General features: G+C 37.8%; 2 protein-coding genes across 3 annotated transcripts; one reads left to right on the top strand and one right to left on the bottom strand.

Moving 5' to 3' along the window:
• The first annotated feature begins 409 nt into the window (after window positions 1-409).
• Window positions 410-4,525, top strand: LOC113320959 (probable pectate lyase 8). Its single transcript, XM_026568861.1, has 7 exons — window positions 410-601; window positions 814-879; window positions 1,423-1,491; window positions 2,942-3,587; window positions 3,668-3,771; window positions 3,858-3,996; window positions 4,096-4,525. Exons 1-7 carry the CDS (start codon window positions 495-497, stop codon window positions 4,315-4,317), a joined length of 1,353 nt encoding a protein of 450 aa, XP_026424646.1. The 5' UTR covers window positions 410-494; the 3' UTR covers window positions 4,318-4,525.
• A 141-nt stretch (window positions 4,526-4,666) lies between these two features.
• Window positions 4,667-12,127, bottom strand: LOC113320958 (B3 domain-containing transcription factor VRN1-like). 2 transcript variants are annotated; one of them, XM_026568859.1, is made up of 7 exons: window positions 10,427-12,127; window positions 8,646-9,475; window positions 7,173-8,240; window positions 6,456-6,876; window positions 6,209-6,348; window positions 5,366-6,055; window positions 4,667-5,082 (listed from the first exon to the last, which is right to left on the bottom strand). In XM_026568859.1, exons 3-7 carry the CDS (start codon window positions 7,242-7,244, stop codon window positions 4,819-4,821), a joined length of 1,587 nt encoding a protein of 528 aa, XP_026424644.1. In that variant the 5' UTR covers window positions 7,245-8,240; window positions 8,646-9,475; window positions 10,427-12,127; the 3' UTR covers window positions 4,667-4,818. The 2 variants fall into 2 exon arrangements, with proteins under 2 accessions (XP_026424644.1, XP_026424645.1); XM_026568860.1 differs by having other exon boundaries at window positions 8,209-8,240.
• Between the last annotated feature and the right edge of the window lie 444 nt (window positions 12,128-12,571).

The raw sequence follows: 12,571 nt of genomic DNA, 5'->3' as shown, positions 1-12,571 counted from the left end.
GATGTAAACAATTTCATCCTGCCAATTTTCAAATACTTTTCTTATTTTTTAATTTACACAGGATGCATCCAGTTTCATCCTCGCTATATTTTAAGTTTAAGCCAAGATGAATCCAGTTTCATCTTTGCTAAAAAAAAATTTGTCCATTTCACCCGTACTAATTTTTACTCTTCCATTTGAACTATGTTTTAAAAATATTTAAACAAATGACCCATTTCGGAAAAACAAAACCAAACAAAATTACCTTCTCTGTCACTCTCTCCGGATGCAGTAGAATTGTCAACAAAAGTAAAAAAGTAACAAGTAAAATCCTTTGTATCCAGTAAAGTTAACCCAACTAACCAAGGTTAAAAAAGAAAAGGAGAAAAAGGGTTGATAAATTCGGAATCGACAAAGATATAAGTTCCAAACAAGTTTTTCTCTTACTCCCCACTCTCTTTCTTCTTCAACATCCAAAGAAACCGAATTGAAACCCTCCCCTAAGATTATAAACAATGGCGGTTTCTTTGAGGTGTTTAAGCTTATGTCTGGTTACTCTATTACTGTTTGTTATACTGATAATGGCTGATCAAGTAGAGAAAAAGGAGAACTCTGATTTGAGGTATAATTCTGTTTTTCTTTTTCTACACAAAAAAGAGTGAGTAAATGCAGAAGAAGAACAACTGCTTTTCCTCTCTACATGTAACTTTAATTTACTCCAATAGCAGAGGTTTTTGCTCAGAGTGTGAAAATGGAAGCTCTGTTTTTGTGAGATTTTGGTTATTTGCTCATGTTTTTGTACTGATTTATTTCTACGTTTTTGTTTCTGTTAAGGATTCAACAACAAACAAAGCAATTACAGAGCTCCACAATAAACACAACAACAATGGCGGATTTAAGGTAGAGTTACTAGATTAAACTGTTCTTCTAATAAGAATCGACAGATCCAAAACGTCCATTGATGTTACGGCTTGATCCGAAAAAATTCCTAGAAGAACAGCATTAACTTTTCGCTCACAAAATCGTCCTTCCGAAATCTCACCTTCCTTATGGCCGTAGAGAATAGATGTTTGTACCTCCAAAATCTTATTAATGCGGGGATTTAAACAGTTTAAGGTTTTCTTTATCATTTTTGTCTCTGCAAACAAATTCTTTTTAGACGTTCATTCACTTAATTTACTCCGTTTTGTACAGTCTTGTGCAGTGTACGAATCTCCGTCGAGTCTTGATTGTTTCTGTAACAAAAACCAAAACCCTGTTTTTGTTTTTGATCCATATACTAGGAAAATTTGTCAGGTATAGAAAATGCCAAACGCTCACCTGAAACAATCCATCAGGAAAAGAACATGGGTTTGATTCATCTTTTGTTTTCATAAAAAAATCTATAAACAATTAAAAGTTAAACCGTGTTCTTATCTTGCGAATTTTATTAAATTTTTTCAGGCCAGAGGAGGAGTGGACCCATGAACATGCAGTAGCTGATCCTGATGAAGTTGCTTCCCAAGTAGCTACGTAAGTGTATCCCTTTTCTAAAAAATCACAAAAACCAAATTTGGCTAATATGATCACATGGTGGATTGTTACCTTTACTTTTAATGATGATCCCTGCTTGACAATCGTTTAAAACGTAAAAGAAACAAACTAAACAATGGAGGCACCACACTTTTGTAGTACTTTATAGTGCCTAATGGTCATCAACTTGACTGTTTAGTTACAAATCATCTGAAGAATAAGAAACATGGTTTATGAAACTAATAGTCACCAGAAAAAAGATAAAGTACTTTTGGGAGTAGGACTGGAGTTCTGCACTGCAGCAAGTTAATGGTTAGGAACTTAGGATGCATTATTCTGAAAAGGTGGTGGCTTTCATAGAAACAGGGGTTGCTCGTTTATTGTCTTGTACGTAATAGTGAGAGTGCATGTGATAGACTCCAGACTCTGAACACAAGAGCACGTGGTTCCCCATGTCCCCAGTGTCGACACACGTCCAGAAATGTATTCTCCATTTTAGTAGTTTGGTAACCTATTATGTCAAAAAATCACTATAATAATTAATTTTTCTACGTGTGAGCTAAACTAACAGCATAAAATTAAGTTTTTTCCATGTATTTGCAATATATAAGAACCATTTTATTGATATATTTATAGACGTGTCCGTATCATGATGATTTTGGATTTTTGCCAGTATCTGTGTCCATGTCGTGTCCGTGTCCTGTGTCAATGTCCGTGATTCCCAGCTTAGTAGTAATTACGTTTGACATGGGTTCCATTCCATAATCGGATATCAACTCAATTCCTTTGTCTTTTCTCACTCAGATTGTGTATAAACAGGTTGCTGCTCTTCTTCGTAAAGTCGTCCACTTAAATGATCACATTGTTACTTTTCTAAGTTAATCTTAAATTGCAACAAATCGAGGGAGTGTTAGCTCTAAAACGTTTTAGAATCGATTAATTTTTTATATTATCTTTCTCTGATTCGGAACTTTAAAGATAAATTATTCTATTATGTAAGTTGACCATACCGACAAAATATTGACCAGCCATTAAGCCCTCTACTGCTTAAAAAAAAAAAAGCAATCCCTAGCATTTATATCTAACCTATTTCATTTAATGTACTTTTTCTTTCTTTTACCCCTAGCATTTATTTTGTTTCCTCCCTTCAAATTAAACACTTCTTGCCAACTTCTTAGGTAGATAGATAGGGGTAGTACCTCACCGACACTTAATTTCACCCCACACCGCCTCTACATTTACTGCGATCAACGTGACATGAAAAGTGAACTTTGATTATGTGAAGGTTGAAGAACAGTAAGAAAAACTTGACCTCTGCAGTTACTCGAGTTGACCCAACTAAAATTTTGACTTAAAATTTAGAGAGCGAATTTTGACTACTTTGTAGCCTTTGACTTAAAATTTAAGCCATTTGGATGATAACCTGAATTAATTGATTCTGAATGAACAGGACTATACGTAATAGTACTGAAAGGAGGAACCTGGGCGGGTATTTCTCATGTGGAAGTGGCAATCCAATTGATGATTGCTGGCGCTGTGACAAAGACTGGCACAAAAACAGGAAGCGTCTTGCAGACTGTGGTATCGGTTTTGGGCGTAAAGCTCTTGGTGGTCGAGATGGAGATTACTATGTCGTCACTGACCCAAGTGATCACGACGCTGTGAATCCCAAACCAGGAACCCTGCGTCATGCAGTCATTCAGGACAAACCACTTTGGATTGTGTTCAAGCGTGACATGGTCATCACTCTCAAACAAGAGCTTATCATGAATAGTTTCAAGACCATTGATGGCCGTGGTGTCAATGTTCATATCGCAAATGGAGCTTGCATCACTATTCAGTACATAACCAATGTTATCATTCATGGAATCCACATCCACGACTGTAAACCCACTGGTAATGCTTTGGTTCTAGACTCCCCGTCTCACTACGAATATAGATCATTGTCTGATGGTGATGGTATCTCCATTTCTGGATCTAGCCATATCTGGGTTGATCACAACTCACTCTCCAACTGTGCTGATGGTCTTATTGATGCTATCATGGCTTCCACTGCCATCACTATCTCTAACAATTACTTCACTCACCACAATGAGGTAAATAACACAACTAAACGGAATTTGTTTTATATCATCCATTCTGTTAGTTAACCAACCAATATTTCAAATGTCAATAGGTGATGCTGCTGGGTCATGACGACTCGTATACCAGAGACAAGGTAATGCAAGTAACCATTGCATTCAATCATTTTGGTGAGGGTCTCAGGCAAAGGATGCCAAGGTAAGAAAATGAAAAGACTTATCTTTTTGCTTTATAATCTATATATACAGTTTTGGTCAATGTGGTTCATGGATTTATATTTTCAGGTGCAGACATGGATACTTCCATGTAGTGAACAATGACTATACTCACTGGGAAATGTATGCTATTGGTGGAAGTGCAGATCCCACCATCAACAGCCAAGGCAACCGATTCCTTGCCCCAGCCAACCCTTTTGCCAAAGAGGTTACAAAACTCGCTCTCTCTGACTCTCTAGTCACCATCTTTTCACCCTTTGGGGTGATTTAACTCCAACTGATCAATTTTCATGGATGGGTGTTGCAGGTGACAAAGAGAGTCGAAACAGATTCTGGTAGATGGAAGCACTGGAACTGGAGATCTGAAGGAGATTTGCTACTGAATGGAGCCTTTTTTACACCATCAGGAAAAGGAGTCTCCGCCAGCTATGCCAGAGCTTCAAGTCTTGGGGCCAAATCTTCATCCATGGTTGGTTCCATTACTTCAGGTGCTGGTGCTCTTAATTGCCGTAAGAGTACTCAGTGTTAGCACAAAATTCCAAAGTACAAACACAAAAAACACCACAACACCAAAGAAAAACAAAAAAAACAGCTCTCCTTTTCATCTTAAATTTCATCCTTCATTCTTCTTTATACTATACATCTTCATTTGTCTATTCTATGGCTCAACCTCGGCCTGCTTCGTCTGAAAAAAAAACGCCATTTTTGGAGCAAGTGCAGAAGCGTTGTTCATTTTATTTTGTAATTCCTATTATGATATCATCTATCTCTTCTGATAGAAGCTTCAAAAGAGGGTCAGAAACAAAGAGCTATTAAAAACATATAAACATGACGCCGATCAATTGTAGCATATAGATCCAGGCAGCACGCCCGCACAAGTTACTGGGAGTTAAACTTTCAGCTGAATTTGGTGAGATGCAAAACAGTGCCGGGATTAATAGCTAAATCATGACAGCAATTGAAACTACCATACATTAGTACTTCCATAGAATAAACTAAAACATAAGCATGACACCTTTTTGTGCCCCGATCATATCCTGGTGAGCACATTGTCGATCTTCCTGAATACAGAAACTCTCATTTCTGTATCTTTTCCCTTAAGCAGCTCAAAAACACAAACGTCGCCTTCTGTCAGACGTAAATCTCGTCTAAGAGAAGTCCAACCGGAACATAGCTGTGCTGAAGAATCTCCCATCCAGTATCCAAGCGTCCAGACTCTGTCCTCTGAATTTCGAACCACGACATTCTTTATGGTCTTCCTTAGATGTTTATTGGCGAAGTTGTAGGGAATATGCTGCACAAGTAGGAAAAAATTTCATTACAGGTAGACCACATAAACAGATGGCAAATTAGTTACCCCGTCTTGTATTGTAAATTTGTTCTTACTACTATAACAAACCGGGAACTCTATCTATGATGTGCATTGTAGATATCCTAAAACTTGGGTACATCATCCACCTGATGTTTTGTCTGAAACTTATGCATAATTGTTAGCTTAGCATATAAATTCCTTTTCCAGACAAAATAATAGTGATAATAATGTAAAAGAGTACACTTTTTAGGTCAAGATCTCTCACCAGATATGGGTAAGTTAGATAGGTATCTCGCATACAAACTGCAAAGAAAGGAGAATGAGTCTGAGGCTTGAATAACTTGGTTACTTCAGCCACTCTTTCCTTGCCGGCTCTCCATGATAATTTCTGCAAATGTCTTGAGGCCTCAGGTGAATCAGACGTGTCTTCACTCTTTACTTCTTTAACAACCGGTAGACGGTAACCTGATGGAGTTCTTTCATTTCCTACACACCTGGTTTCATCTGAAACCAAAGACTTGGCACCCTTATTTTTGTTGAGTTGCATGGGGGTATTAAAACCAGGAGGAACTGACAACTGCGCTCTTTCCTCATATGTCTTACTTTCAACATGAGGACGGGATGGAGGTGAGTCCAACCGTATCACGTCATCATCTTCTTCCCTTTTGCTCAACCGGCACCTTTTCTTAGGATTAGAATCTCCTTGGTTTACCGAATCATCCATGTAGTTGGTAATACGCACATCGAAATGTGAATTCCCATTGTAACTGATTCCCAAAACATAACCATCCCTTAAAGAGAGATGTTCTGTGAATTCCTTCCAACCTTTGTAAAACCAAACCTTGCCTCCAGATCTCTTCAATTCCACATTCCAAAGTTTACCATTGGCGCTTTTCAGAGCGACGATATCAGATAATGTCCTTCCTATTTTTCTTAATACCTTTTGGGGAATCTCCTGCAAGAGACATAAACCATCAATATATAATTAAACTCAATTGCAGTAGAATTCATAGATCGCTATCTATAAGAAATTACATTAACACCATGATGAACAACATGGTACATTCAGATAGTTGCGACATGAGAAAAATGATGTAAGAAATCTCACCATTCGATATTTCTTATTCTCTGTCCAAAAGAAGCGAAAACACGGCTTTCCTTTGCCCGAACACTCTTCTTGATCAACCCTTATCCTTCCCTCTATGAGGGTTGATTTTCTCTTCAGTGCACCGCATTTAAACAATGCACCTACAAATACACATAGGAAACTCTGTTAGCTAGGATTATGCTAATTGCATGAGCCTATAAACATTCATAAAGAGACGATATGCATAAATATCGCAAGAATAACTTACATTTCTTTTTGCCAGAACTAAGCGAATCTCCTCCAGTATCGCCTGCATGATACTTATGCTGATCAAACCCGGAACCAGAATTAGTGAATTGCCTCTTACTTGTTTCTCCATATTCTTTCCTCTTCCTTGAGGGAATCGATTTTACACCGTTGTTACCTGTAGAAGACGGCAATACCTTTTCACATCCATTTTTACCATACAGCATAACAGCAAACTGCGAGTTACCAATATACTTCATAGTCACAAAATCCCCCTGGCCTAAACAATGTGCTTGGACAAAATCAGGCCACCCTTCCCAGAAAGATAAACCACCATCTTCTTCTTCTCTAATCTCCACATTCCAACATCCTGATGGACTTTGAAGGATCGAATCGTAGGGTACCATCCCCTTAAAGTTCTTGATGAAATTTACTGGCAGTTTCTGCATAATTGAGTCATAAACATACACAAATTCAGGTATTTAATCAGCAATTAATGCAACTACTAGTTAATCAAGAAAGTAATGATAGCATTATTCTTCTTCCTCTAAGCCTCACCAATTTTCCCTCAATCAATACTGAGAGATCAGAACAAGGTTTCACTTGTTCTTCTTCTTTTTGGGTTAAACCACAGTGGGTTATGATATAGTTAACAACAACCCAAAAACAAATCAAACCCATTTTCAAAAATCAGTGGGAGAATGAACATGTTAGAACAGAAGAAATGTGAGCAACTTACAAGCTTTTTTCTGAAATCTCCCATCATCACCTTGAAAAAAGAGGGTCTACTGTAATTTTGCAGAGAACCCATTTTCTTGTTTATGTCTCCAGTCAAATTTCACAAGAAAATGAAGAAGAAGAAGAAGAAAAAGTGAAACTACCAAGAGTGGTAACAATGTCAGTGCCACTTGACTTCTTAGTGGTAACAATGTCAGTGCCTTTAACCACAACTACTTGTTTACATCACCTAAGTGGAGCTTTGTAAGTGGTTAAAAGTTAAAACAGAGACAAATGTAAGAGTGGCTGTACTCTTTTTGCAGTATACAGAGCACTGTTAGCCACTGTTATGGTTGGTCATCCTTGTATTGTCTTATCTGTACCTCGTACAAAACGACTGATATTTTTCCTAATTTTCCAATACAATCTATTGAAGCCATTAAAAATTCAGTGGGTATTTAGTTTGGTTAGATTCTACTTCAACCGTTGAAATTTAACGGTGTAGATACTACCAAAATGAGTACAAATTTTACTAGTAGTGGAGATGAATATTCACTTAATTCTTTCTATTTCTCTATTAATGATTCTATTGGAGCAGCAACAAATATTGATGCCATACATCTTGCAAATGCTTGTGAAAAAACCAAATGACTGATAAGGTTAAGAATACTTTTCAGCAATATCTAACAGAATAATCAAATCCGAGTATTGACTACTGCATCATCAGAAAATTAGTCGAACCATAATCCCTTTTTGGATGACACTCTTGTCATATGTGAATACCCTTTCATTTCAATTCACGCCAATCAAGTTATTTATATAAATTGAAGGATCTGGGATTCTGAAGTTGCAATCAACAAGAAGAGTTCTGCTGTGAAGGTTAGAATCACTAACGAAACAGACGAGTTTCATAACTATTTACTGGAAGTAATGTCTACTCACACATATCTTCAAGTGAAGAAGTTAATAGGTATGAAGGTTGGTAGACAGTTTCTGGCTGAATGGATTACAGGATTAGAGTTGAGAAACGACTGCAATGTCAAATTTTTTGAACTTACAAGTGGAAAATCTGCAAGCCTCAGTGTTGCACCTGTACATAAACCAGGACAGAAAATCAAAATTTAGACCATAATTTATGCTTCTTGTGCTATAAGCGACAAAATTACTGTTGCTCAATTGAAGTTCATGGTTCTGTGGTATGAGCATGGCTATTGCTAGCATGAAACTCTACTACCGTCATAAGAAATGGAAGACATTTACAATATATCAGTGTATTATGGCTATTGCTATAGTTGAAGTGTTTCCTGGCCCATGAACTAGATAGATTTCATAAAAATTACGAAGTTTAATCTCAGAAAATAAATGAAAGTTTGAAACCAAAACTTGGTGGAACTTCTAGTCAGAAAACCAACTTTATTCCAAAAACTAGCAAGTGAAGTGGAAGAATGATTTAATGGCTTGTGATTGATATGACAGTTAAGATAGTAACACATACCAGGGAACCCTCCTGGCACCGAACCCTCCTGAGATAAACTCAGTCAGCAGTCTCTAATCCACACCTGAATAAGTCAGCTCCAAGAAGTTGAAGACCATAGACATAAGAAACCTCTGACTTCAAGAAGTTCCTAATCAAGTAATCTGTGATTCTGTTTGGAGGACAGAATTTTTGGTGCTATCAGAGAGCCAATCTCAGAATAAATGAAGAGCTGGAGACGAACCATTTGCTCTCGCTATACACATAATACTTGCTCAGGGCATGTGCTCCAGCGTGAATGCATAGCTCAACACCCCTTATCTTATAACACGGTTGGATCTTGATTTTGCCTCCGCCATATGATCTTCTGAAGAAGCAAAACGTCGACCCCTGCTGTCTTCCAAAATGGGTTCCTCTCCAAGTTTCATATCTGAACACCCCACAAAGCGCAGCCATGTGCCCAGATGATCCAACATGAAATTCGTCATAAAACTTGCAAACTTAAGCAGCATAAACAACAACAGCTTTTGCACCCTTTCTCTCATATCCTCCCATGCCTTTTAAAGTTCGAACTGTCAAACAAGTAAGCTGTAGGGGCGAAATAGACGCATCAGAAGCAAAACCATCTTTACCAATAGAGAGTAAAATTTGATCAAAGATGTCGGCACCAGCCTGGGAACACAGCTCAAGTACTGCAGGGATGCGATCAAAATGGAATCTCTGATCATATGCTTAATTATATCTGGGAACTTGTTCAGATCATTAAGGGCGCCATCAACCCAGTGGCGAACCCGGTTCTTAAAATGACGACTGTAGCCATGGCATGTTTTAGATGCCCTTCAGGGCAATACCTGCAAGACTTTTCACGTGAGAAACAAAAACAAGATATATAAAGGCATTCGTAACAGATTTGGTATGTCAGCCACAATCTATATCCCCAAATTAGTACCTCCCATATATTTCCGCTTAGCAACTCGAATATGCAATTAGAGAATAACAATTATACTCGGGCCTACACACTTGACGATGTAAGTAGTCGGCATGCATTAAAATGTTTCTGTTTCTCATAATCATAATATATGTTGTTAATTCGACACTATCTCGGCGGCCAATGAATCGGCAGCATAGTGGAAGAACGTGCCAAGGTGGTCCCTGGCTTAGAATTTACTATTCGTTTTCAACGGCAACCTGCTGATATCCGGTCAACGTGCTAATAAGTAATACCATTATGCTAAAAAACACTTTCATCAACCTAAGATATCAGTACTATCACTATCTATTGACACCTGGGTTATAATTTGGGTTATAATAGTATCCTATAACAGTATACTACTATTATAGTACAATTTGGGTTAAATTTTTGATAATTTGGGTTATAATAGAATACGACAATTAGGATTATCATTTAAAAGAATGGATACTGTAACAGAGTTTAGCAGACGTGGTATAACTATTTTGCAAACTTTTTCCACATAAGTTTTCAAGGCTGCTAAGGGGGTTCAGTTAGAATCTGGGGATCTAAAACATGCGGAAACATATTGGAGGTACTAATTATGCATTAGGCAAGTTAAACTCTAATACAGATTACAGAAACAAAACAGTTAAAACCTGCATAACTTGAATATCTGCAATTCATACGTTTTAGTGCAATATATGGGAGCAATTTCCATAAGTAACAGAACCCTGAAATTGTGACATATGTAGGATGCAGTTTCCATAAAGTAACGGAGCACTAAAGTGACAACATATACTCATAATTATTTGCAAGGAATCAACAGAAAATAGATTATTCATGCAACTACCTGCTCGAATGATCCTTTATCTCCTGTTTTAACTTTGTTGCTCAAGTTATCACCATTGATGGAGTGTTCTATGACCTCAGCAGCAGGAATTTCTTCTACGGCCTCAGCAGCAGGAACTTCTTCTACAACCACAACAGCAGGAACTTCTTCTGTGCCTTCTTCTGTACCCTCTTTGTCACTATTCCCTGCTACAGACTCAACACTAGAACCCAGAAAATCCCCAACGGAAAACTTAGACCTAGCATTTGCTGCCTCCGCTGCTGCTGCTTTTTCTTCAGCTTCCTTAGCAAGAGCTTCCGCCTTCTGCCGTTCTTTCTCCTCCTTCTCTCGCTCTTTCTCCTCAATCAATTGAACCAATTCATCATCTCTCCCTTCTTTCCTCGGTCCGTAGGATACATATTTTTTCATCTCTGAACTCAAACCTACACTTTCATCACTCAACATGCCATCAATTGTTTTAAGCACCTCCTCGAGCTTCCCTGTCTCGCTCAAAGTCTTCGGCATACACTCGAAACAGGATACCTCAGGGTTCAATCTTTCTACCATTTGATCAAAACACAACTTGGCTTCATCAATTTATCCTGCTTCAATCAATCCATCAATAACCTTGTTAAAAACAACCAAATTAGGTCTCAACCCAGATTCCAACATTTTCTCAAAATACCCATTAGCATCATCCACCCGATTCTCCGAAAAACAAGCATCCATTAGCAAAACATCCATTAACTTCATCAGGATTAATCCCTTTCTCACCCATATTTCTGAATACTTCAATTGCATCCTTAAATTTCTTTAATGCACAAAAACCAATAACCATAACATTACAAGTCCCTAAATTTACAATTATCTTCATTGGAGGATTATGTTCGCACACCTTGTCAAACAAATTCTAAGCTTCACCAAATTTCCCATTTTTATTCATCTAAAATCGGACTATAAGCAACAGCATTCATTCTAATACTAGAAATCTCGCCAACAGCTTCATTATAACAATCCCATTGCTTCCTTTTTCATTCCTTCCAAAAAGTAAGCTTTCATCAAATTCCCATAAACAATTCCATCTAAAACAGTCCCCCCAATGTTCGCCTTAACTCCTCAAACAAACTCAGAGCACCATCTGAATCCCCATTTTTCAAAAGCCCTAACGTTAGATAATTATAAACAGCAGGATCAGGTAAGGTTTTAAACCCTTTTCAATCATATCATCTTTCTGTGGTAAAGCTTGCTCAATTTTTGAATTATCAACTAATCCTTTTACTAAAATCCTATAAGTAGTCGGAGACACACTAAAAGGGGCATTATCAATAAGTTGTCGATAATGTTTCAATGCAGTATCAGTGTTTTTCTACAATTACAATAAGCATTAATTAGTAAATTATATGTTACCACACTCGGAACAACTCCAGCTTGAGTATTGAATCGATATTTGGATTGTCGAAAAGAGCAGCCATAACTGCATAACAAGTAAAGACAGTAGGTCTACAATTGAAATAAATGGAATGGCGAGTGTACAATCAAGCCTCTTCAGGGTCATTTTCCACGAATCAATTTAAGGTTTGGTGAGTTAGGGTTAGGGTTTTTAATAGGTGTTAAAGGACGACGTTGGGGTTGGCCTAATGAGTTAGATGGTGGTTCCTTACGAAGACAGCGTTTTCTGCGTCTACGTTCTGCAGCTGCATCTTCTGGGGTTGCGAAAGAGAGTAGACGAAGGGGCTGAAAAAAGCATGGTGGATATTGTTGTTGAAGACGAATGTGGTGAGGTTTTGCTAGGGTTTTTAGATGAGAGCAAGTCTTGCGGTGGAATCCATTCGTCTTTCATCTTCCATGCCACCTCAGCACTTGGAACTGTGGATGGAAGCGCAAGTGTAATGGTGGAATAGTAGAAACGCTATTCTTAATGGAGCTAAAAAAAGACAATTAAGAATGGAGTTTTTTTTCAGCCGTTAGATTTCAACCACTCATTTTAAATCTACGGAAAAAAACACAATTCTTAATTGCGTTTTTTTAGCTCCATTCTTAATTGCGTTTAACGCTATTCTTATTGGCGTTCAGATGAATTCTACGAACCCTTCCACGAAACCGTGGAACCTTGTGTTGGATTTTTTGTGGAAGACCCCAACTTGGAAGCCACTATACTTGACATTC

The sequence above is a fragment of the Papaver somniferum genome, chromosome 11 (assembly GCF_003573695.1).
Source record: "Papaver somniferum cultivar HN1 chromosome 11, ASM357369v1, whole genome shotgun sequence".
NCBI lineage: Eukaryota > Viridiplantae > Streptophyta > Magnoliopsida > Ranunculales > Papaveraceae > Papaver > Papaver somniferum.
Note: the sequence above shows the minus strand (reverse complement) of the source record. Positions and strands in the feature narration are given on the sequence as shown.